Here is a 26,841-nt window from a genome sequence, read left to right as displayed (position 1 = left end):
AGGAGGCATTGTGTTTCAAGTCATTGAAAATGGACCACGTCATGGAGGTGGTTGTTCGCACTGTAAATTTCATCCGGTCCAGAGGTCTGAACCATCGTCAGTTTGACAAACTTCTCAGCGACAGCAACATTACCCACAGCCTGCCATACCACACTTTAATGTTAGTCAGCAGCTTCAAAACAAAAGTTCTGTGATGGAATTCTACTGTTCATACAACTCCATAAAATTTCAGTATGTATTGTATGTGTATGTATGTTTCATGTATGAAGTTTACAGATTTACAGGGCAGGTGAACACTTTCTTCATTACACATTTAAAATCACTCTCCTTAGTTTGTAAAGTGTGCGCAGGGATTACATTTAGATTTTATATGCGTATGTGTAAGTGGTTTAAAAATTCCCTTTCTTTAAAAGTCTCATTTAATCTTAAAGTGCATTACTATATTTTTCAGTACCAATTAAAGTTTTGTGCCTTTGTACAATCAGTGGGATCAGTTGCAATGCATATTTGTGAATGATAAAAGTAAATTGCACATTTGTCTAAGGAAATATGAGGTGTTTCATGAAATGTTTTGTAAAAGGATAGTTCATTAAATGTCAATATTTTCCTAACGTTCTTGTGCTTCTTTACACCGAAACAAAGGAAATACATGATATTTTTGCTATTTTTAGCAGAGTATGGTATAATTTTAACGGTCCGGCCCACTGGACATCTCCCCTAGGCCGTATGTGGCCCGCGATGCGAAATGAGTTTGACACCCCTGATCTAAACAATAAGGACCATCTCGACTCTTTATTCTCCCAAATGCATCGCGAAGGCGATGAAGATCTCAACATCGCCTTATTTACTTTTACGTTTTAGGGGTGTATACAGTACTTCCTGGATTTTCAAATGACCACGTGGGTGCGCTCGTGTATGCCCATCGTTTAGGCTGACGTGGGCGGGATTTAGCATTTTTTGAAGCACATGATGAGCGAATGAAGAAGCCGTAAGAAGTTTTGCAAAGCATTTTCAGGGTCTTTTCCGATTGTGACTCTGGTCACGTCACAAGAACCTTTACTCGATTCTGTGCTCGTTACGAGTTAACAACCTGGCTGTTAAAATGGCTTCCTCGGAACTCGGTGAGGTTTCTCCCATTCTAAATTTTGTGTATTTTTTTAAATGAATTGACTGCCCCAACAATGATTGATTTGTGTTGCTAACTTTGCTAACATTAGCAGACGTTGCGATTACTTTTTACGCGAAATGTATACTTCCGCGAGATTGGAAAATAACCAACTTTTTATGCACGTATTTTATACAGCGCTGTTGAGCGTGTCAGATAAAACTGGACTACTGCAGTTTGCCAAAAGGCTCGTGGACGTGGGTTTGGGTCTGGTAGCATCAGGTGGGACAGCCAAAGCCCTGCGGGATGCTGGACTGAACGTCAGGTACACCACGCGGCCGATGAAAACTTGGTGGAGAATTCCATCTACATCCTTGATACGAACCTCAGGGTCCTCGAACTTGTATACTTTTTGACCTGACAAGTAAGAGAAATCAGAAAAGTAGTGCTACGGTACAATACTAACAAATATTCCATTAATAATGCCACTTTTGTCCTACTAGTAGACTATTAGCAAACTACGCTGGTGCACGAGTATCGCAACTCGGCCAGACTAGTCTAGTAGACATGTGACACGCACTAGTAGCTCCTTTGACACTAACCAGTAGCACCAAAATTGTCACTTATAGTTTCATCTCACTAGTAATAAGTAGGGATGTATGACATGCATAAGATTTAATATCTCCGGTTCAGTGAAACACAAGGTTATTTTAAAAGAGAAAAAATATCAATCGTCGATGTTGTCTATAATGTCGTTTATTAGCTTTTTAACCCACAGCCATCGGTGCAAAGTCTCCAATAAAAATCCCCCTGTACTACAACTGTGCTGAAATGCCAATTAACAATTTTATGTCACAACCCAAGTGTTGTGTTCAGTGATCGATTGTGTGCGTGTATTTGTTAAAGGCATCGTTGTTTGTGTTCTCTACCAGTTTGTCCATGCGCAACCGTAGTGACTATAAGCGGATCCAAATGCGGATGTTTGTGTTGTGTGGGTTGAAAAACACAGCAGTTAACCATGCACTCATCCTCACAAATGTCGATGGTTGTGTCTGCATTGATGCAGTGAATGGACATTTAATGTATTGACTCCCACCGTTATTCACTCTGCATGGATCGAGTATACATATAATACAATGTGTTGCATAGTAAGACTTCTTAACTTGCCAAATGATGGTGACAGTCAACGATGACATGCATTGTGACAGAAATAGGATATTGCAACAGAAATAGGATATCACATCTGCCGGTGCATTCAATTAAATGGTGCCCCAAGGCGCTAAGTAGCCATACTTTTTTTCAGCAAGCAATGCCATATGCCATGTTTGGCAGTGGGAATGTAATCGATTGTAACGAGAGTGAAATGCAAACCAAGTGTGGCGAGAACACATCACTGATATCTCGAGCCGATAAAGAAATATCGCCAGGCCAAGTGAATAGTATACCAAAGTTGTCCCTTGATTGAGGTCAAATAATATCTTGGTTCATGGATCATAAGATGAAGATCAATAATCTTGATTAAGTAACTTAAAATACATAGAACTATTAGAACAACTTTGGCAAATAAGACAAGTTGTGATTCAGACAAAACGACTAACTAGACGACGACTAACTAGTGTGCACTCTAAACCAGTGGTCCCCAACCGTGGGTCATTTGGTACTGGGCCGCGGAGAAAGAATACATAATTTCCGTTTTATTTCTTATCTGAGTCCGAACTATCTTTTATTTTGAAAAATGCATATTGAATGGACACTCCCTTAACTCGCGCCTGTTTGAGCAGCTTTGTCAGGAGATGGAACACAGACGCCTTCTCTTACACACAGAAATTAGATGGTTATCCCGAGGGAGATGGCTTGCCAGAGTGTTTGAATTACGAGAGCCGCTGCAGAGATTTCTCTCGGGGAAAAAAAGGCGCCGCTTGCAGTGCTTTTCAGTGACGAGGCATGGCTCGCAAAGCTCGCTTACTTGTGCGACATATTCAACCTGCTCAACGAACTCAATCTGTCACTTCAGGGGAAAATGACAACTGTCTTCAAGTTGGCTGATAAAGTAGCTGCATTTAAAGCCAAACTGTGGGGACTTTGTGGGGACGGCGCGTGAATTGTGGTGTATTTGACATGTTTCAAACATTGGCGGGGTTTTTGGAAGAGACTGAGCCCGAGCCTTCATTCCCCCAGCTGATGCACGAGCACCTGTCTTTTGCTATTAAAAGTGTTCGAGCGCTACTTCCCAGCCACGAAATGACAAGGAATGGATCCGCAACCCATTTGCCAACAAACCAGGTTAATCCAGCAGCATGCCTGTGAGAGAGGAAGAACAACTGCTCGAGTTCGCAAATGATGGCGGATTTAAAAGTATGTTTGAGACAACAACTCTGCCGGTGTTCTGGATTAAAGTGATGGCAGAATACCCCGAGATCGCCACAACACACTGAAATATTATATTATATTATTGCAGTTTCTGACATCTTATATGTGTGAAGCGGGGTTTTCTGAAGTGACAGCAACCAAAACAAAACTACGGAGTAGAATGGACATAAGCAAGACGCTTCGGGTGTCATTGTCTCCCATTATCCCTAGATAGGACCGTCTCGTTGCAGAGAAACGCGCTCAGGGGTCCCATTGATTCAGTTGTAGTGATTTTTTTTTCATGCGCTTTGCACTTGTTTTTGTGGTGTATCTTATTTTGAAGGCACATTTAAACATTACCATGGTGACCATTGAGTGTTAAGAGGCAGAGACATGTTACATATGTTGTTGTTGGCGCGATGTTACCAGGACTCTGCTAATAAAGTTGAATAAAAATACACAATGGATTCACATTTATTACTATATTTAAAAGAAAGAAACAGTTTCCATGCCTGTCGTATCATTTTGTTGTATTTATCCACCGGTCCGTGAAAATATTGTCTGACATTAAACCGGTCCGTGGCGTAAAAAAGGTTGGGGATCCCTGCTCTAAACTATAAATCTGCTAGTTTATTTCCAAAATAAATTGAAGTATATATTTATTCTATATTTTGCTCTCTTGGGAGATTCATTTCTTCGTGCAGTCTTTGTCCTCTTTCTAGTAAGACAATTCATTAAGGTTTAATTATGAACAAACTGTCCAAAAGGGGTACTCTGTGTAGAGGGGGAAAACTGCACTAATGTGCATCTACATGCCAGTAATAGTGCTGGTGGCATCACACGATTATCCTTTTTAATATGTTGTGTTATGTCTTCTCCTGCCCTACACTGTGTGTGGGTGCGTGTGTGCGTTTGTCAGGGATGTATCTGATCTTACTGGACACCCAGAGATGCTGGGAGGCCGTGTGAAGACCCTCCACCCCGCAGTCCACGGTGGCATCCTTGCCAGAAAAATGGCCAGTGACACTTCAGATATGAACAAGTTGGGCTACAGCCTGGTCAGGTGAGAGTACAAGCAGCCTCAAGAACACATTACACTGAACTATTTCACATGCTCACAATTTGAACACATTGTGTGTGACATGCACGTTTGTGTAAATGTTCAACGCAGGAAGCACGTGCGGTTGCTTTCAGCAGCATGATAATTGGAAATGTGCTGCCTCCATATGCTGGTCTTGTGACTCTGGTTTGTGTCAGGTCAGGAGGGTTCTGTTGTCAGCTGACTTGTTAGAAGTCAGCAATGAATCTGATTAGTGTCACTGATAGGTTATTGATTGGCCCTGTAATGTCGTCTCTTCAGTGCTCTTTGACTTGGATTGATTCAAGATGTGCATTCTTGTGGAGATTGCGTAGTGTATATTCCGGTATACAAGGCGCACCCAAAAGCCTTAATTTTCTTCCAAAGATGACCCTGCGCCTTATCTGCGGGTGCGCCCTATATGTAAAGTAATATTGAGCCACAATAGGTCTCGCAACGACTGTCAGCAGCCACTGACTCCATTTCCCCCCGTAAAAGAAGTAGTGCTAACCCCAGCCTCTATTGAAGCACCTTATAATGTGGTGTGCCTTATACTGTATTTGGAACACTTTTCTATACTTACCATAATTTCTACACCTAAGGCGCACCTAAAATACATTTTTTCAAAAACTGACGATGGGCCTAATAATCCGGTGCGCCTTATGTATGGAAAACATTTTAAAATATGTCATTCATTGAAGGTTTCCCTTGTAATGCGGTGCACCTTCTGTATGGAAAAGATTTTTAAATATGTCATTCGTTGAAGGTGAGCCTTATATTCTAGAAAATACGGTATATATTCTATTTGGAATTTTATTTTTCATTCATTGGTGGTATGCCTTATAGTCCGGTGCGCCTTATATATGGAAAAAGTTTGAAAATACACCAGTCATTGGGGGTGCGCTTTATACTCTGCAACAACAGTATGTTAAACTCATTAAAACATTTTGAAAAAATAATTCCTCAATGCTTGTCTGGCTCTTGCTGTCAACAAATGGCAAACTATCATGTCATCCATGTAAGGATAATCGCATTAGAAAATGGAAGGGTGGATGTGTAATGTAGGAGCCATAAATATAATCACATAAAAATCTACGATAACTCTGGGTGAAAGTTGCAAAAATATGAATTAGTAGCTGATGGCTTATTGATGTCATGTATGTGCGCTCCTCAAAGGGTGGTCGTGTGCAACCTGTACCCTTTTGTCAAAACTGTCTCCAACCCGGATGTGAAAGTCGAAGACGCTGTGGAGCAGATTGACATTGGTGAGTCGCATTTTCGTGATGGGACTTTCGTAATGTAACCACCCCTGACAAACATAATATTGCTTGAGATGAATGTCAAAAAAAAATGCTCGTTTTCTCTCTTTTAATGAGGCGGAGTAACTTTGCTGAGGGCAGCAGCAAAGAATCATGCACGGGTCACAATTGTGTGTGACCCTGCTGACTATTCACTGGTTGCCATGGAGATGGAGAGCTCTGAAGACAAGGATACCTCCATGGAAACACGGCGGACTCTGGCTCTCAAAGTATTTTTAAAAAAAGCTTTTCAATTCAGACATTTTTAATTTTAAAAAAGGTGTTGGGGGCTAGGAGTGGTTTATGTACCATATGCGGAAAGTAAAGGAATGTTTCACTCTCCCTTTTAGACTTGTTTTTGATATTTGACCTTTTCTTCAATTTGTTACTTCTTTCTCAGGCTTTCACTCACACAGCCCAGTACGATGACGCTATATCAGATTACTTTCGCGGGCAGTACGGCCGTGGCGTTTCCCAGTTGCCCCTGCGTTACGGCATGAACCCGCACCAAGCCCCCGCCCAGCTCTACACGCTGCACGCCGCCCTCCCGCTCAAAGGTACTCTCTTGACTTTCGCTTCTGCTGTGACTTTCTTTTTCTCACAAGATGACATACTTAGGTGAGGCCACGAAATGCGGCCCACCATGCGTTCACACCATCAAGAGGCTTTTCCCATCAAGGGGTCACCACAGCGAATAAGTGTCCTCCATCTTCAGAGGCTTGATTCGCATGTTTGTTTTGGCCAAGCTTTTGCGTCGGCTGCCCTTCCTGACACAACCCTCTGTATTTATCCGGGCTTGGGACCGGGACAAGAAGACACTGACTTGTGTCCCCTTGTGGCTACAGAACAAGCAAATCTATGAACTTAATAGAGATGAAGATGCTCAGTAAAAGGCTCCCAAACACAAAATGGTCATTGGCACAGCAGCATTCAAACAAGGCAAAACTATACTCACCATTTGATGACAACACTTATTGCATTCATTTATCCTAAATTTGGATCGTTAAAATTTATTTTATTTTGGGCATTGGGTCATTGCAATAATGTTTTTCTTCTTTATAAATCGTGAAATTAAATTTTGACAAACGAAGACGGTAAAACAATTCTACACATGCAGTAAACAATTACCGTATTTTCTGCACTATAAGGCGCACCTGAAAGAAAATATTTGTTCATAACCTGACCGTGCGCCTCATAAACCGGTGCGCCTTATGTATGGAAAACGTTTTAAAATGTCATTCATTGAAGGTGCCCCTTGAAAATGTGGTGCACCTTATGTGTGGAAAAGGTTTTTAAATGTCATTTGTTGTAGCAGAGTATTCCAGAAAATACCATACTTTATTTTATCAGATCATTATTAAATTACCTGCAAGTACAAAAAAAATCTTAGTAAAATCCAGAATTTAATTATACACTGGGAATCAAAAGTTTGCAATTTCTCATTCAATAACGTAAAACAATGTGTCCAGACTTTTTCATTGATAGTTCACATTTTTCTTTCTTTGTTTGATAATCATGTGAAATTCTGATTTTACGTTTATTTCATTTGATGAATTTATTGTAAATAAAATAAATAGGTGGATAAACATCCTTAGATGCGCTATAGATTTAACCGTGTGTGTGTGTTTTAATTTTTTAAAAATATTTTCATGCATAGCAAATTAACTAAAATCAAATGAATAATTGTAGTGATGCAGTATGTAAAATTGTTTCACCTTTTAAAAATGTTTTTAAAGTAAACAGATATTCTTCAAAATTGATTTGTTGTAGAATTATGTGCTTGATTATATGTAATAATATAAATTATGAGATGAAACCATTAGAAGGTATTTTTTAATTAATATGAAGAATTTATAAATGATTTGCTATATCCTTAAAGCAAAATTACATGGCTAATCCGAATATTTTCTTGACATGTCTCATTTGACGTGTTTAGAAAGAAGCTCGAAATGTATTCCATTGATTTGGTTTTACTTTGTGTCAGTGGTTAACGGCTCTCCTGGCTTCATCAACTTGTGTGATGCCCTGAACGCGTGGCAGCTCGTCCGCGAGTTGAGGAGCGCCGTCGGCCTGGCCGCCGCCGCGTCCTTCAAACACGTCAGCCCAGCCGGTAAAGCTGAAAGACTGATTCAATTTGGATAGAGCATGGAATAATGCTTTTTGATTTTGTTGTTTTTTTGAGTGAAGGAGCTGCCGTAGGAGTTCCTCTGACTGAGGAGGAGGCCAAGGTGTGCATGGTGCATGACATGTTCAAGGATCTCAGCCCGTTGGCCACCGCCTATGCCAGGGCAAGAGGTTTGACCCATAACAAAGTACCACTTCGGATACAATAAATAGCGCTCAAAAATTACTGCACCCCTCACATTTTTAAAAATATATGATCATTTTGGTCACAAACTGGAAAAAAAAACACATTTGGCTACAGTGTACAAGTCTCCAGTGCAGCTTGTCAACAGTATATAACCGTGTACATTTATTGTCCCCTCCCCCATAATAAAGGAATACGCAGCCGTTATTATCTAGACCAGTGCTCCCAAAACACTGCTCCTTGTTTTTTTATAGTTATTAATCACACATTTATTTAATTTTTTTAGTAGGGCATATACATGGTATAGTTTGGAATTGTTTACAGCTGTTGAACCAAAATAGCCATAGCACCGGTGGTTATTATTCTAAGTGTAAAATGTTTTTTTTTTTTTCATCTTTAACACACACTTTTTTAAAAGGTAGGAAATGTATTTTAAATTTTATTTGACTCATTGTAATTATTTTACCTGGTGATAAGTTGAATCAATGCAATTAACTCATTCACATTAACAATAGCCGAAACTGGCACAAAGCGCTAACATGGACAAATGGCAAATGCTGCCACCTCGTGGGAAAAAAAACATTGCCAGAGGTCTGACCAGCGCTATATCTGCACCCCCTACAAGAAAAACCAAAACCTGAACAAATTCAGTCATGGCACTCCATGTCACACTTTTCAATTCCCGAATACATTTGGAAATGGCAGCGAATGAGTTAAAACTAGTTTCATTTTTGTCAGATGAGCTCTTCTTCCAGTGCATTTTGATAATGATTCGTGTTTTTGGAGTCATCATTTTAGTACTGGTATAAAATTTGGGTCTGGCAAACAGTATCCAAGTAGAAAATAGGTTTATCTATGTTTCATCAGCTCACAAGAGACGGCGTTTATGTCGTCAGTCATTAGTCTTCTAATGATGTAATGTTATGTTAATAATGATCAGCAAAGTTTTTGCCTGCTTCTTTCTGAGCTGGGAGCCACATGGACCACCATTCGATGGCACGTGCCGCAAATTATCTGAGCACTTGATGGCTGACCCCATGAGAAATAACATCAAATGTAACACCAGTGTCTGAAACTCATGCCAAAACATTAGCGGACACCCGGGCAGACAACTCTGAAAAGTTGCCTGCCCCATTTTTCACAACTTGAAACACGATAAGACTACTAATCGCAAAAAAACACAATGGTGCAGAAGTATAAAGGATTTTTTTTATTAAGGAAGTACCTACCACAAATGCACCCTTGCATGTCGTTTGTCGTTATGTTGCACAATGCAATGTTTGCATTGGGTTGTCCGCTCAAAGACACGTGGACTCCTCTTTTTTAGCGGCTTTCAAAATTCTCATGTACACATTTCAGTCAGGGTGTACTACGAAGCACGAAACAGGCTTCCGATTGGCTGCCGATGCCGAGTATGCAAATTTGCATACTGTACTTGAGAGTTTTGAAACGAACATTCGTTTGGAAATTTGCATACTCGGCGCCGGCAGCCAATCAGAAGCCTGTTTCGTGCTTCGGACTATACCTTGACTGTAAAGTGTACCTGAGTGTTTTGAAAGCCGCTTAGAAAGAGGAGTCCACTTGGCTTGTAGCGTTTTGTTTGTAGCTTTTGCTTTATTGAATAAAACAAACGTCTGATTTGGAAAAAAAACACAGGTTTTTTTCTTGAAGAAGTTGTCAGCCACCCGGGCCGAGTCGTTTTGAAAGTTATGCGCCCGACATAATAGTTGTATGCCGCGGGCCACCGTGCAGACGCTATTTCAAACACTGGTAAAACGCATGCTTCCCATTCGCACTGTAGACCTTGTAACACGAATGATTCCCATGACTCCGGAAAATGAAATTTGCTAAATAGGTGTGATTTGAAAATTTTCACTGAGGCCTGTACTGTCTTTTGTTGCCAGCTGTTGAAATAGTTGCAAATAACTATTACACAGGTGGTAAACTGATAATGTTGCATTGTGTGTTATCTTTTGAACGTGGTCCCCACTGGTAAAAATGCAATGAAATATTTACAAACGTGTAAGGAGTGTACTCCCTTTTTTGGGAAAAGTAGCTTGTCTGGATGTCAAGCAGTTGGTCATGTATACGACATACAGTAAAGTCTCGTTATATCGATATCGGATATATCGATAGTCCCGGTTATATCGATACTATTTATATGCACGCACGGAGAAAATTACATGCAAACAGGGTCGGATATATCGATAGTCCCGGTTATATCGATATTTTTTCGGACTCCCTTGAATATCGATATAACGAGACTTTACTGTACATGTATTTGTGTTTCTTAGGTTCTGACCGGATGTCTTCTTTTGGAGACTTCATTGCTGTCTCTGATGTGTGTGACGTTCCTACTGCCAAAATTATTTCAAGAGAGGTAAAAATACCCTGGTCACGCCCAAGTTATTGAAATAACCTTGCTTGGTTTCTCACTTGTTTATGTATGCATCCCTTGCAGGTGTCTGATGGGATAATTGCGCCAGGTTATGATGAGGAAGCATTCAGGATTCTGTCGAAAAAGAAAAATGGAAATTATTGTGTGCTTCAGGTGCCAGATTAGTTTTTTTCCTTGAACCTTTGCTTTTAAATCTGTCTGAAAAGTTAAAGTCGCTGATGCACTTCGAGCCATTTTATGGAGCGCCAGCGTCTGCAAGTTTATTGCTGCCATAGCTGGAAAAAAAGTTCACTATCACATTTTAACAGTTGTTCCACTTATGAATATTGTATATGAAAACTATTTATTCTATCTTTTTTCTTCTTGCCTGAAGATGGACACTGACTACGAGCCTGATGACACTGAGGTACGAGTGTTGTTTGGCCTCTACCTCAAACAGAAAAGGAACAGCGCAGTTATCAATCAAGAATTCTTCAGCAATGTGGTGTCCAAGGGCTCGGTTTGTGCAAATGTTTTGACCTCACTCTACTCCCCAACATTCCACTACCCCCCAAACTTAGTATGCATAGTCCACGAGTTGAATCACTATATGTTCTTATACCTAAACTCGCAAATATGTTGACCAGCTGTCTGAGGCAGCTTTGCGAGATCTCACGGTGGCCACCATTGCTGTCAAGTATACTCAGTCCAACTCTGTGTGCTACGCTAAAGATGGACAGGTAACAAAAGTAAAAAAAATAAATAAAAAGTCAAAAGTAGCCATATGTAACCACGGCTTTTGTTTAACAGGTGATTGGGATTGGTGCGGGGCAGCAGTCTCGGATCCACTGCACCAGACTGGCGGGTGACAAAGCCGATAACTGGTGGCTCAGGCACCACCCTCGCGTGCTGCGCATGAAATTCCGCAGTGGCGTCAAGCGAGCGGAGATGGCAAATGCCATCGACCAGTATGTCACAGATACCGTTGGAGAGGTATGGATTCCGTGAAACTTTGACACCAATAAACTGCAGATGCTGTTTTTTTTTCATCACTGGTATTTTGAAAAAGATCAAATCACATGTGATGGTTATTTTATGCAGAAATGTGACCAATTTCAAAAGCGTCGTATTTTTCCAGCCAGTCGAAAATGTCCAGGTTCATGCCTTACTGTGTGTATCTCTTTTGCAATCATCGGGAGACTTATCATTTTGCGTAATTTGAAAAGCAATTTATTCGACCATGTCTTACCTCATTCAATCATTTTCAGTGTAGTTGCACGAATGTACCAACATAAACATTTCTTAATGTGATCAAACAAGAAGGTTATAAATGAATGAATGAATAAAAATGACTGCATATTTTTCTTACTCTATATTCAAATACATTTGTTGCATGGATTTAGCCATTTCCTTCTAAGTATATAGGATTGGATTGGATTTGCCTTTATTAGTCTCGCAGTGGAGAAATTTACATTTCATAACAGCAAAGGAATGAAAGCAGAAAAACAAAATACATGAGCTGCTGGAAAGGCAGCCACTCTCGTGGCGCCGTCTTGAAGTCAAAAGAACAAAAAAAATAAGAATTCAGTAATTTACTGTTTTTATCATTGAACATGCTAATGGATTTACTGTAAGATAGTTTAAAATATATTTATATACATGTACATTCATACATTCAAGACATGCTTTTGAAATTAATTACAGAATATTTGATTTATTGTTAATATTAAATTGAGTCAACATTTCCAAAACTATCAATAGGAAGTTATCGAGTTATGTTATTTTTAAAATAAACTGTTTTTCATATTTGTATTAATTTTTTTAACCCCACGCTATGTCCGTTTCCAAAAAATCAAACGCGTCCCTTTCAAAGGTTTTTTTTGCCACAGTGCACATGGAAGAGTCACAGAAAGACATTGGTGGAAATTTTCATTTCTCATTCATCCGCTATGCGTCACATCACAATTACAGAAACCATCAACAATAAAACAATATAATCCTACCTACAGTATCTGCTAAGTAAATTCATCTGGAGCAGCAAAATGCTTATTTTGCTAGTTGAAACTGCTCTGGTTTGTTTAAGAGTCTCACTGTCACTGTTTGTCATATAATCCAGCTGTACTGATTCCAATGGCTACGCGTGGGCAGACGAGACATATGTGTTGTTTCATTAGGGTCCGGATTTGGCTGTTTGGAAAGCAATGTATGAGGAAGTTCCAGAGCTTCTATCAGAAGTTGAAAAGAAGAGCTGGATCAGCACCTTGGAGGCGGTGGCTGTTAGCTCTGATGCCTTCTTCCCCTTCCGGGATAACATCGACCGGGCCAAACGGGTAAATACATGCGACGATGCATTCACAACTTGCCATCCACGTTCTGTACTTTTAATGTCCCTGTGTTATTGTAGAGCGGCGTCGAGTACATCGCGGCTCCCTCGGGTTCAGCTGCAGACCAAGTTGTGATCAATGCTTGCAACGAACAGGGCATCACTTTGGTGCACACCAAACGCCGACTGTTCCATCACTGAGCACTTAACTCGACTGTATTGAAGTGGCACCTTTCGCCCGTCACTGAAGATATTGGATGCATCACTTGCGTCACTTGTGGTTTGCAAACACTTGAAATTCATTCTTGGCTTGTGAAACTCTGAGAGGTTCATATTGCAGCTCGTGGCGATTTGTTGTAATAAACATTTGAAATCTTTCAAGTGTTTGTCTCTTTTTTGTGATTGGAAAATAGTGTACTGGGAAGTAGCTAATAATTCTTTTCCGATGAGGAGTCTTTTCATACCATCTTTTCCGGACTATGAGGTGCACCAAATACTCTGCGTGTGTGTGTTTATTTGTGCGCGCGTGTATGTGTGTGTGTTGCACGCATATATATATATATATATATATATATATATATATATATATATATATATATATATATATATGTATGTATGTATGTATGTATGTGTGTGTGTGTGTGTGTGTGTGTGTGTGTGTGTGTGTGTGTGTGTGTGTGTGTGTGTGTGTGTGTGTGTGTGTGTGTGTGTGTGTGTGTGTGTGCGTGCGTGCGTGCGTGCGTGTGTGTGTATATGTCTCTCTCTCTCTTGGCAGTCCATCGAAGTCGAAGATGACGTCGCTTCCATTGCTTTGTGGGGTATTGGACAGTGGTTATCGGCGCTGGCGTCGATGCCACTGTAGGTGACTATGAAGCCCGATTCTGGAGCCACAAATCCTGCCACATTCAGGACATGTGAGGCCAGGACCGGGCTGGCGAGGCGGTACTGAAGCAGCACATAGGTGTCTTTGCTCGTGCCGCACGATCCTCCTCTGGGTGCGTTTGTTTTCAAGTTGTGTCACCCCTTCGTGGCATAAGGAACGCCACAGTATATGTATATATGCGTGCAACACACACACACACACACACACACGTGTGTGTATATATATATATATGTATATGTATACAGTGAGACCTCAACTTACGAACTTAATTGGTTCCCAGACAAAGTGTGTATCTCAACAAAAAAAAAATCCCATAGGAAACCATTAAAATGGGAATAATCCGTTCCCGGGTTTCCATTAAATATACTTTTCAACTAAATAAGCCTTAAAACTACACACAACATACCTTATTCTATGTATAATAAATGTGGTATTGTGTTGTAATGAAAGAAATACACTGCATTGTATCATAAAGTCACTTTATTTACATTTGTGATGGTCATTTATGGCTTGATGGAATGGCGTTGGAGGTCGAAGGTCAAAGGGAATTGCTGTTTGGAAAGAGAGGCGCATTACATGACGAATGTAATTAAAGAAATAAACTGCTGTAAAATAGTTTTATTTACCTTTTTGATGGTCATTGATGGCTTATGGAAGGAGAGTCACCTTCCATAAGGACTGTTGGTAACTTAACCTCTGGTGCTGTTCGGTCGTGTGCTTCCGCCGAAGAGCACTCTGCCAGCCGTGGTGGGTGTGTATTATGAAAATAGTGCTTATTATAAGGTTTAATTTTCATAAATTTGACGTTGGTAAGACAAAAAGTTTGTAAGTTGAGGTCTCACTGTATATGTATGTGTATATGTATATATGTATGTGTATGTATATATATGTGTATATATATATATATATATATATATATATATATATATATATATATATATATATATATATATATATATATATATATATATATATATATATATATATATATATATATATGTACGTACGTGTGTGTGTGTGTGTACGTGCAATGTTCAAACATTGAAGTGAGGACTCATTACGTTGCTGTGATTGTGAATCCTTCCAACTTTATTACAATAAGAGACTTTCTGTCATGTAGAAACAACTTTGGCATGGACAATACGATACAAAAATAGAACAGTTACAATTCCACTTGCATTCACACAACGAAATTAAAGGGATAAATTAGTAAGAGACAATGTGACCCCTCTTGCCAGCAGTAACAGAATGCCTTGAAACAAAATATTTATTGTTAAAGAAAACTAATTGTGTTTCAAGAGTTATAAAATACTAGAATGGCTTTTTTTCTCCAAACAGCGCCAAGTTAGAAATAGTCATGAATGAAGGGATCACGTCGATCAGGCAGAAGTGCAGTTTAACATCTTTGGATGAGCATGTGTCAGAAAACGACCTGGCCGTTTGTGCCACGGCAGACCACACGACATCTCGGTTGTAAGGCAGTGCAGTAACGGGACAGTGAGGGAGCAAAGCGGTTTATCCGACGGGCATCTCCTCACTCCCGCGCATCCGGGACCGTCAGCGCATCTGCCAGAAGGCCCGGTCGGAGACACTCGATGGGGCAGTGAATGTTCTGGAAGAAGATGGAAGTGCGGAGCAGAATTGTGACATGGGACTCAATGACACATTGTTCCTGGTCACATAATTACCCAGCTGTCGAGTTGTCTGAACAATTTAATTTTTTAGGGGGGACTTGTATAATAGGTGCGATGTACTGTAATGACTTCTTGTATTTCCTTGAAAAGACTATATCATGACATAAATACATGAAAAAAATTAACAATACTTAATTGCAGAACTTAAGTAGATATTTGTGATGAAAGTAAACTCATACCAAATTGTGTAACTAAGTTTTAAAATCCAATTGTTTCAGTAGTAAACCGATGTGAACAAATGCAGTAATTTTATAAAAGTCAAAGTCAGCTTTATTGTCAAATATGCTAATATGCATGACATACAGCACAGATTCTATTAATATCCTCTCGGACCCAGCGTGCATAATGTCAAGGTGTTGACATATCAGTCACCTGTACAGTACGATGCATCTTATAATATAATTTGACAGTTTCTACAGTCATGGAAATAATGGTGGGGCAAATATAACTAAGTGCACTGAATTGCCTTAAAAGCGAGAACATAAAGTGCACTCGTGCACGGATCTGAACTTATTCCCTGCCATCCACAAATTTATTCGGGAATTGAAAAGCATGACGTGGAGTGCCATTCCCGATTTTGTTCAGGATATGTACAGTCACTCCCATTTGAAGCTCAGATAACACCTGATAGGACTATTTTATATATGCACATTCTTAAACATTCAATGCTTATTATAAACCACTCATTTACGTGTCTAAGTTTAGTCTACGTTGTTATGATATATAACAACCTATTACTTACCTGTTTACGCAACATATCTGCTCCATATTGAACAGGCTGCAGCAAATATATATATATATATATATATATATATATATATATATATATATATATAGTTTACCTTATAACTGCACTCAACTATTCTCATATCAGCTTTCAGTCTAATGTTTCACGCCTTAAAGGACAACCAACATCACTTTTTTGTTTCCAAACTGACCTCAGAAAAACGTTTTATAGCATCTAAGATACCCAAAACACGCAGTATGATATTTTTTATTCAAATGCAAAACACCAATAAAAATGACTTAAAGTGTCCAAAATCTGCAAAAAAATTGAGCTGCGAATTGAGCATTCTCAGAAAGTCCCGCCCCCAGTTCGTGACGTCACACCAATACGTCTTGCATTGCTGGAGAATCAAAACAATGGCTTCTGATTCGGACAATATGCTTTCTTGTTACACATCCAGGTAAATAATCTTTCTGTTCATCATTTCGATTACTGATGATTGAGTATTTAGACCAATTCGAGCGAAGAACATGAACCAGGAGAAGAACAACAACTTTGATCCAACAACTCCAGACCCATATAACTTTGGAATTAACTCTAAGGTTTCTTACGCTGCATTGAATGTTGGCCTAAAACTCAATATTCTGTGGGTCCTGCAATTTGAGTGAAAATAACAAAAACCGTGGCACTGGAGTAGTCACATTTTTGCACATCGTCTGGCAGTGAATGAGTTGAATTGAATAAAAAGCATATTGATTAAATGCTGAAACATATTACTTACCTGATTACGCAACGTATCTGCTCCATATTGAACAGGCTGCAGCAAATCAGCATCGGAGGCCGGTCTGCGGCAATTCTCGCATTGCCAGCCCTGTTCAAATGAAAGAGAAACAATCACACCTTGGACTTGAACGTACAAAACCATCCATTGCGATTAAACAAAGACCGCCGCACGGTACCCGTTGTCCGCCATAGCATGTGCAGGTGCAGATGGCGCCCAGGTACTCTTTCTGCCACTGGTTGCCCATTTGGAAGGTTTTCCCTTCATCGTAGCACACAGATTCATCTGAAAAACAACATTTGGGTTCACATGTGGGTGCCAACGAACCCCCCCCCCCCCCCCAAAAAAAAAAAAAAAAAAAAAAAAAAAAAAAAAGCATATGACGCACAGTGATCAAGCCTTGTTCTGACACCTGAAAAGCAACATGTAACTGATGTCCCCAAAACAGTTTATAATTGCCGATAGATGCCTTGAGATTGTGGAGAACGTTTCTATTAAAGTGGGCAATGGCTCCTCAATGAAAATCCGCCCCTCACTTGTGGCAACAAGATGCCACAAGATGGAAGCAAAGCACTTTTGTGCCAAATTGAGCTAAAGCAATGCTTTAATATTAGATTGTTTTTGTTTTTGTTCTGGTTTTGGCCAGAGCACAAATATGCAGGTGACATTGTAGTTTAGGATTTGGCAACCCCAGTTGGAAAACTACAAACAAAAAGTATCAAAGGCTTACGTGGTTCACACTTGAACTCTCCTTTGCCGTTGCCCAGACAGGTGCAGCTCATCAGGTGATTGTTCTCTGCTTGCCGGTCCCACTTGTCACCGACGCGGTAGTTTTGCCCGTTGTCATGGCACCACTCTTAATGGACAATATCAAAAAAGAACCAAGTGAAATACACTCTTTACCTTCCAAACCGTCCGACAAAGTTAGGCATAGTCACCTTGCGTATGAAATTTCAGCATGAACTAAAAACACACCGAATTTAACTTATTCACTGCCAGACGTGCAAAAATTGTGTCCACTTCAGTGCTAATGTTTTTTGTCATTGTCACTCAAATTCCAGGACCCACAGAATATTGACTTTTAGGACTACATAAACATTCAATGCAGCGTAAGAAACCTTAGACGCTCTTCTTTCATCAGAAAAAAAAGAGTTAATTCCTAAATTATATGGGTCTGAAGTTATATGAGCTTGAAATGAGGGTGGCTGTCCAAAATACAATGCAATACATACTGTAGATATTGGTTCCTATAACGCTTTAACAACAGCTGAAGCTGGAACAAAGCGCTAACATGGAAAAAAGGGAAATGCATTGCCAGACCATGGCCAGCGCTTTATCTGCACCCAAGCATGAAAAACAAAACCCAAACAAATTCAGGGACGGGTGCTCTACATTATATTTTCAATTCCCGAATAAATTAGTGAATGGCAGTGAATGAGTTAAATAAACTGGACCTTCTCTACATGTTCTATATACATATATCACATATCAAGGTTGTCACATACTGGAGGAGTCACATCTGAAATGGCCCCTTCCAAGACCCAGACATGTGCACCACAGTTTGAAGCCCGTCTCGGACATGCGTTCCCACTGAGCGCCGACATTGTGGTAGGTAGCCGTCAGCGTGTCGTAGCAGGTGTCGTCTGTGGGAGGCGCTCCCTCTTGGACTTGGAAGATAGATAAGAAAGTCGCAATCACATTGAAATAAAAGCCAATGGGTGAGATGGTGTACTTTGTAAAACATGCAGTCATGGCATCATGAAACAGATTATGCAGAATTCAATTGTTTTTGCCAAAGTTTTTGCTTCACTTTGATGGAGCGTGCTGCTCCTTGGTCACCAATGAGCAGTATAATACAGACATACAAATATACACAGAGAAAATGTCTTAGTTAGCAGCAGCAAAACTACCCATTTAGAGGACAATTAAATTATACATCTGTGTTGTTGCAGTATATTGTCTGTCAGCATTTTGCTCCACCATTTGTGTTCAAACATATGTTACTTAAAGGACAACCGTTTTCACTTTTTTGTTTCCTGACATCAGAAAAACGTTTTATAGCATCTAAAATACCCAAAACACGCAGGCTGATCTTTTTAGTGAAATGCAAAACACTAATAAAAATGACTTAAAGTGTCCAAAAACTACTTCAAATTGAACCCGGAAGTGGCCAGTTTCAAAAGGCCCCGCCCCCTTGTTTGTGGTGTCACGCCAAGACGTCTTGCCTTCGGAAAAGATGCTTTCTTGTACTCATCCAGTTAGGAATATAATTCAAATAGTACTGAAGAGGAAAGCATACATGCTTGCAATCGATTAAAGAATTTATTCCGGTCATTTTGATGCAGAGAAATGTAGCGACAAACTCTTTAGTACTCACAGTACCCCAAAAAAGGCAGAAGATGGCGACAAAGCTCCGTGGAAATTGTCTCCTGTCAAATACACTGTCGTAGTCTTGGTGCAACACACAACGATTCACCATCGCGTTATTTATGTGTTTTCCTTCTACTTTCGCCATCAACACTGATCAACACGAAGTTTTCAGACCAAACAAAGTACCGCAAAATGCATTGAGGTGATGCAAGGTATGTCATTTCTCGGTTAGGGGCGTTCCTTCAGTGACGTAGCGTGAGGACTCGTCACCAACTCAAAAACAAGACTTCCAGAATATTCAGTGCGAGTCTTAAAACGTAAAATATAGCTTTATGCGGTCCAATCTCTGTAAAATACGCTCAGTCGAAGTCATTTGAAGCGATTTTACAAATTATGGACAGAACTTGTCCGGAGATGTCGGTTGTCCTTTAAATGGTTATAACAGTGACATGCAATTGATTCTCTGAGCCCGTCAATGGTCTTTTGTATTCATTATTCAAAAAAATCTAAATGGACATTACTGAGGCATTATATATGATTTCTTTCAAGGCGTGTATCTCAGAAAACACATAAGTACTGTATAGTCATTTGTATCTCAAGGGCAGTTCAGGTCTCAATTAGGACCACAGTTTTTCCTCAGCTGTATGCCAAATTTGTTCTACTGACGAGAACAAAGAGTGTAGCAGTACATCAAGGATATGGATGAAATGTTCAAAGGGCTTTCCATGGGAGCGTGCTCAAGGTTTTTGTGGACTCACTTGTGTTTGCAGCGGTGACAATCTGCTCGAGGACCTTGTGTTTGAGCGCTCCCTTCAGAGCCTCCACCAGCACGTTGTAGTCGGCTCCAGGGGTAAGGCCGACCAGCGTGGCAGTGGTGACTGTGCCTGGCAGTCGCACCTGGACAGATGCATCGAAAAATGAAACGGCACCGTTGTATGAGGAAATCGCTAAGAAAGCAGATGCTTATGACAAATCTTTTGAGCATTTATTTGATATCATTGAAATCCATTTGAAGGTGCGTCTATTGACATTTCAGTCCATTCGTGACATGATTGTACCTTATCAGAAACATATTCTCCACTACTAGTGGCACTGCTGGACTACTTGTACACCTTCAAGATGCATATCAAACAATTGCTTAAATGACTGGTGTCCACCATGAAGCTCATTTAGTAGTACTGTACACTCTTTTGGGATACTAATAGAGCCATAGTTAATAATGCTAGTAGTACGGAGATGACAACTCGTACACATTTTTGCCTTACAAGTAAAGTCAAATATGCTAATATGTAATAAGTAACATCTAGTTGTGTGAATACTGTAGTATGGTATATCGATGAGAAGGTTTCTTCAGCCGTCATCTGTACAAATGTGAATTAAATACAAATTCACATTTGTACAGATGACGACAGATGACAGATGATGTGAATTAAATACAAATTCACATTTGTACAGATGACGGCTGAAGAAACCTTCTCATCGATGGACCACTCCTGTACGACTGAGAGCTTACACAGACGTGTAGTATGGTATAGCAACTTTTGTCTCAAAATGTCATACAACAGTAAAAAAAACAAAAAACGCTAATCCTTTCATGCATCCTGTAACTTGATAACATAAGCCGGCCTCTGTAGGAACCCTGAAAGGGTTCATAAGAAGACACATGAGTTGTTTCAGTAGTGTACACTGAAATGAAATCTTGCACTACAACAATTGTTCTAAAATGTTTTACTGGCTCGGAGTTAGCCGGAAAATAGATGTTAAAATACTGCTTCTGAAATATAAATCACTGAATGGCGAAGGTCTTGAACATATTCAAGAAATGCTCGGGGGAAATCAATGAAAACTCAGTCGGGTTCTGCATTGTGCAGTCTTGAGTCATTGAGTGCAACCCAGTATTCAAAGCAAACATGGTGAATCAAAACATTAAGCTGCTATGCTGCATGCAAATGGCTGTCAATGGTACTGAAATTAGCTATTGCATCCATATGAAAAACTATTTTTTTGTTTGGTTATTATTTTGGATAAAAACGTGTAATTCAGTGCTTTCAGTGCTATCATCCATTTATTCCTAAACCATGTTCCTATTCTGTATGTAATTTGAGTAAATTTCTCTACGTTTTACATTTCTTAAATGTTTCTGTTGAAACGCATGAAATAACAAAAGCTGCCTTTCTTTAAATCATTCAATGCGAGACGTGCAAAAATGTGTCCACTGCAGTGCCATGTTTTTTGTCAGCCTCACTTAAATTCCAGGACCCACAGAATATTGAGTTTTTGGACTACATAAACATTCAATGCAGCATAAGAAACCTCAGACTCTCTTCTTTTATCAGAGAAAAGAGTTAATTCCTAGGTTATATGGGTCTGGAGTAACATGAGGTTCAAGTAGGGGTGGCAGTACGAAAGGCAAATGCTGCCCCTTCGTGGAAGGGAAAACATGGACAGAGTTCTCACCATCGCTTTATCGGCACCCCTCGCAAGAAAAAACAAAACCTGAACACATTGGGAATGGCGCTCCTTGTCATATTTTCAAATCCTGAATAATTTCAAGGATGGCAGTGAATGAGTTAAGAATGAAAACTACGAGTACATGGACCTCAAGGTGCGTGTCTCGGATTTTGCTTGAATGCTCACACTGCTTTGCATTGCCGCTCTTACCTGGAACATTTTCTCATCCAATTGCGTGACCGGATTGCACGAGACCAAGTAGGCATTGCTCTGACTGTACGGCTTCCAGGAAATGGGGGTCCTCGTTTGAGCCTCCTGCGGGAGACCTGTCTCATTGGCAAATATGGTGCCATAGGGCACATTGAGCTTCACGTAGGGCTTGCGCCGGCCATTGGGGTCAGGTAGGGGCACGAAGACCAGGGGCTCTTGGACTTGCCCGTACGGGGTATGTGGGGTGGCCTGGTTGTTGTTGTTGTTGTATTCGGTGTACTCCACATGTTGGCTCTGACCACCGAGGCCGTCCTGGCCGTTGTTGCCCACTAGCTGGACTCTGTTGTCCAAATTTGTCCCAGGCACGTCCAGTCTATCGGTGACATCCCCAGGGTGGCGAGGTAGTGGCAGAGGGAGCAAAGACTCTGGTTCTGGTGAACGAGACAAAGTAACTCAGACCAGTGATTCTCAAAGTGCGATTGCATGTGTACCACAGAATTAAATGTTGAAATTGTGGTGAAATTGTGCAGTGTCTGAAACATTTCTTTTATCCACAACTGTATGCTTGCTAAGTACAGTTCAGTGGCAGTGGCAGTGGATGGATGGAAGTGGGTTTAGTGGGTGGATGGATGTATGGAAGGAAGGGAGGAAGGATAGATGGATCACATGGTATATGATTTTTGCAAGGCATTGTAAAAGTTGCTGGAATTTATTTAGAAGCTAAAACTCTGCCAACGTAATGACAGGAACTCCCCACCCTAACAGCACAGGGTGACAATCACAATTTGAAAGATAAACAATTTGAAACACTTACGAGTTCTAATTCTGCCCACAAGTGGAGTGCTTCTCTGTGTGTTTTGGATGGCAACAATTCTGATGATATATTCAGTGTCCGGTTTCAGGCCTGATCATGGAAGCACAAGAAGACACATTCAGTGTTAAAGTTTGTGTTGATTGTTTTTGCTTTGTTTACGACGTGAAGTTTTTAACTGACATCAATTATGGTCATGAGTATAAAAGATGCATTCTATTTTTGTGTTAACACTTCAAATTCCAGTTTATTGGCACAATGTATAGGTTGAAAAACAATGTTAAAAAAATCATTCTAAGTCTTCCACTACCAAAGACAACACAGTATTTGACAGTAAAAATTACAATTGATACATTTACAGAGCTGACATTGGAAATCACACAAACAAAATCATCACAAAAAAAACCTACCTAGGATTATAATTTTTTTACATTTGGATTAACACAGCGAACATTTTTCTCAAGAAAGTAATGAAGGTGGACAAAAAACGTAATTATTGTAGTTAAACAAAAACCTACCAGATATGGTGGCATAGTTCTGTCCAGCGTGGGGCCGTGGCTTCAGCTCCTGTGGCGTCGCTCTGGGCTCCGCGTAGGTGACGTAGTAGCCTGTGATGAGCGTGGCGGGAGGTTGCCACGTGAAGGAGATGTCGGTGGGGGTCAGAGATGTAACCTGGAGGTTGGTGGGAGCTTGGACCACCGGTTTAGCTGCAAAGAAAAATATGATTGTGAATAACGGGATATTCGGATGGCAATTTGATTTCTAATCATACGGGGGTTCCCAAATTTTGTCCTGAAGTGGTGAAGTGTTATATTGTGCATCAACCTCCAATGCGTTGTCAACATAGTGAACTCCTGCATCAGTTTCAGCATTCACATTCACAAATGTGTCAATTTATGGAATTCTTTTTTTTTTTTGAGAGTGGGAGGGTATCTTAGTAGGCATTCACCACCATCCTCAGCATCGATCAGAAGGTTTCTTCAGCCGTCATCTGTACTTCTTTGAAGGTGTCGAACGTTTCGCTTCTTATCCAAGAGGCTTCGTCAGCTACCAGCAAAATTTAAGTTCGCTGACGAAGCCTCTTGGATAAGGAGTGAAACGTCCGACACCTTCAAAGAAGTGCAGAAGACGGCTGAAGAAACCTTCTCATCGATGGACCACTCCTGTACGACTGAGAGCTTTCACAGACATCCTCAGCATGTACAGGTAATTAAAAACACATTTAGGAGTGAATATTAATTATTCGTGTATATTCGTTCTTCACAGTAGGTTCGATTGCTATCTGCTGCAAATAGGTAAGCGGTTCCAACTAAAAAAATGACCAACATTTTCGGCCGTAGCCAGAATTTGAATGCATATACTCCTAGTTAACTTGAGTAGGAACGGCATATATCACACAGACACACAGTCACCATACCTGTTTGAACAGTAAGCGAAGCTGGGGCACTCCTTGTATTGCCATTCAGAGTGTACAGGTGAACAGAATATGTGGTACCAGGCTTGAGACCTGCAAAAACACAGCAAGCAGTGAGAAAATACAATTTCTTGTGAAATCTTTTGTGTGTGTGTCTGTGTGTTCTACCTGTGACCGTGTAAGTATATGCATCTGCTGGAATGGTCTTGGTGACCGTGGGGCGTGAGCCACCCTGGGGCGTAGCTTCAATGAGAAAACCCGTAATGGTTTCCACTTTAGCACGCCAGTTCAGGGTGAACGAGTCGTCCCTCACCTCCATAATACGCACACGGCGAGGCGGACTTACATCTGCGTGGGAAAGGTTGGTCTTGGATTATTTACGAGCTACTTTTTACGCAGGTCCTTGTTTGTCAGTTAATTTGACAACTATATGCCAGTTACACCCACTTTGCTTGTGATAGGAGACGCCGGGGATGTGTGATTACCTTCCAGTGTGGTTGCCTCTCCTTCCAGTGGTCTGCTGGTGACAGAGTTCTTCAGAGCATAGACGTGGATTTGGTATTTGGTTGCCACCTGTGGTACAAATTCACACATTAGGTAGTTCTTGGTAACAGCGGTGGGAAGCAAGGATGGACAGATGGTTTAGTTGATGGTACAGTATTTGTATTTGACTGAAATAGATCTGTTCCGATGACATTTTATTGTGCGTCACTCATTTAAAAACAGACATTTGAACATTCTATGCTTCATTTTGTTAAAACGGGATGGCTCCATGCAAGATTTGTTGGCCACAAAAATACATCTTAGAGAATATGCCATGCATTGTGTCAAAAAATAGCAACTTCTGTCATCAAAAAAAAATATCTCGATATAGTCTGGAAGAAAACATACAAATGGGTATATGTTTTTTTGTTGTTGTTATTGGTCAATTAATTTTTCTGACTCAAGTTCATTACTTTAGGACCGTGATGGAAAAACATTTTGATAAGATAAAAGTTAAGCCAACCACCGCTAATAGTGAACAAAATATGACATTAATTTTATGTTTCCTCACTACATGAGTTAATAAAAGGGAGAAACTATAATAGCAGTATTGTATATAATCGAAAGTAAAACAAACTATTTTTACATTTGTACTTTGGTGAGAACTTCATACTTTTTGAACTTCATTGAAGTACAAAAGTTGAATCAGTGCTTCTTTTTTGCAAGAGCCACGAAAGTTAAGAATATGAGTACTTTGCCACGTTTGAATAGCAGCAGAAGTCTAGCATTCATACAACCAAATTTTTTACCATTAGGCCGGGTATGACCACTCGTGTTGTGTCAGGAGCAACATTGAGTTCCTTGGAGGGACTGTTGATGTTCTCGGGGTTGACGACCACACGGTATCCCGTCAGTCGTGCGTTGGGTGCCTGCCATGAGACCTCGAAGGAAGTCGGCCGCATCTCTGAGATGATCAGGTTGGACGGAGCAGGGATGACTGAGAGGCACAGACATATGCAGACAAATAAGCAAATGCATCAGGAATTTGGACTCTTTACATCATTACTCAAGAAAGTATATCATCTAAGTGTTGTCCACCTGTGGCCTGTGTTCCCACCAACGGTGTGCTCGGTGTGCGCCCGTGGAGAGCAATGACTTTGACAGTGTACTCCGTCCCGGCCCGAAGACCTTTTATGGCCACGTTGTCCTGGTCGCCTCTGGGTGACGGACGCAGCTCCCTCTCCCCATCTTCCGGGCTGGAGTAGAGAACGCGGTACGATGTCACTGTGCCCTCTGGACTGCCCCAAGCGATGCGCATGGAGTTGGCGTCGATGTCAGAGAAGGTCAAGTCCTTTGGACGATCCATGGCTGCGGGCACAGGTGTCAAAGTCAAGGCCCAGAGCCAAATCTGGCCCTCCACATAATCTTTTTGTGCCCGCTAAAGCAAATCAAGCATGTCTAGTGCCATGATGCTTGCTAAAGTCTGAACTAAAATTTCTAATTGCCCCATGTAAACCATAATAACAGACATTATTCTTGACTTTAATTTGTTGTGCAGCTGTGTGTAATATGCAGAGGGGGTTAAACATTCTAATGGTCTCCCTAAATTCATAACAGCCCCTGAGAGGAAACCATCACTAAAATGTGGCTCACTGCAAAAAATGAGATTGGCCCCCCTGGCTATGGGGGTAGCGTGAAAACGATGGTGAGGCTGTCTCAAACATTTTTGAGGGACAAAGCAGTAAGTACTGAACTGCACAAGGACGTTTGAGCCATCCAATTGTTGAGTTATGACTGGTGTACAACGAGCTAGATTCAATTATAGAAGCATTGTCAAACTTTCTTTGACAAACCAAAATTATTTCGCTCGAGAAGATTTGTCAGGAAAAAAAGTTGTCTTATAATGCTGATCTTCTTTTCAAGGTATGCTTTTCAAGCATACCTGTGATAGCATTCTCCACCACTGCAGAGGAGGGCTGGCCGTCAGTGCCCAGGGCAGAGATGCTGACAACGTACTCAACAGTTGGCATCAGGCCTGTGAGGGTCATCTCAGTTTGAGCTGTAAAGCAGAGGGTGCAGAGCGTGAATGGAAAATGCCACACCGAACATGTGCTTTGAGTAGATAGGAGTCCACACAAAATATCGAGCCTGGTTTTGGGACACGACACATTTGCAGTAG

General features: G+C 40.6%; 2 protein-coding genes across 3 annotated transcripts in view; one reads left to right on the top strand and one right to left on the bottom strand.

Moving 5' to 3' along the window:
* Positions 1-977: 977 nt before the first annotated feature.
* Positions 978-13,215, top strand: atic (5-aminoimidazole-4-carboxamide ribonucleotide formyltransferase/IMP cyclohydrolase). Its single transcript, XM_088992272.1, has 15 exons — positions 978-1,121; positions 1,304-1,430; positions 4,374-4,517; positions 5,709-5,797; positions 5,909-6,060; positions 6,231-6,387; positions 7,815-7,940; positions 8,018-8,125; positions 10,433-10,518; positions 10,600-10,689; positions 10,910-11,035; positions 11,163-11,255; positions 11,326-11,508; positions 12,690-12,845; positions 12,920-13,215. The coding sequence occupies exons 1-15, from the start codon at positions 1,103-1,105 to the stop codon at positions 13,037-13,039; spliced, it is 1,776 nt and encodes a 591-aa protein (XP_088848398.1). The 5' UTR covers positions 978-1,102; the 3' UTR covers positions 13,040-13,215.
* Positions 13,216-14,787: 1,572 nt separating this feature from the next.
* The window catches only part of fn1b (fibronectin 1b), a 41,705-nt gene continuing 29,651 nt past the window's right edge, over positions 14,788-26,841 (bottom strand). For both annotated transcript variants that reach the window (XM_088992270.1, XM_088992271.1), the window contains 15 exons: positions 26,605-26,721; positions 25,761-26,030; positions 25,472-25,659; positions 24,665-24,752; positions 24,348-24,527; positions 24,183-24,272; positions 23,284-23,472; positions 22,769-22,858; positions 21,955-22,385; positions 20,052-20,190; positions 18,429-18,590; positions 17,654-17,779; positions 17,102-17,208; positions 16,924-17,013; positions 14,788-15,333 (listed from right to left, as the gene is read on the bottom strand). In XM_088992270.1, coding sequence (XP_088848396.1) covers positions 15,256-15,333; positions 16,924-17,013; positions 17,102-17,208; positions 17,654-17,779; positions 18,429-18,590; positions 20,052-20,190; positions 21,955-22,385; positions 22,769-22,858; positions 23,284-23,472; positions 24,183-24,272; positions 24,348-24,527; positions 24,665-24,752; positions 25,472-25,659; positions 25,761-26,030; positions 26,605-26,721 — 2,345 coding nt within the window. In that variant the 3' untranslated portion in view covers positions 14,788-15,255. The remainder of the gene's footprint in view (positions 15,334-16,923; positions 17,014-17,101; positions 17,209-17,653; positions 17,780-18,428; positions 18,591-20,051; positions 20,191-21,954; positions 22,386-22,768; positions 22,859-23,283; positions 23,473-24,182; positions 24,273-24,347; positions 24,528-24,664; positions 24,753-25,471; positions 25,660-25,760; positions 26,031-26,604; positions 26,722-26,841) is intronic.

This window comes from Hippocampus bargibanti, linkage group LG03 (genome assembly GCF_051943395.1).
Source record: "Hippocampus bargibanti isolate YZ-2025 linkage group LG03, ASM5194339v1, whole genome shotgun sequence".
Lineage (NCBI taxonomy): Eukaryota > Metazoa > Chordata > Actinopteri > Syngnathiformes > Syngnathidae > Hippocampus > Hippocampus bargibanti.
The sequence above is the reverse complement of the archived record's forward strand: the minus strand, read 5'-3'. Positions and strand labels throughout refer to the sequence as shown.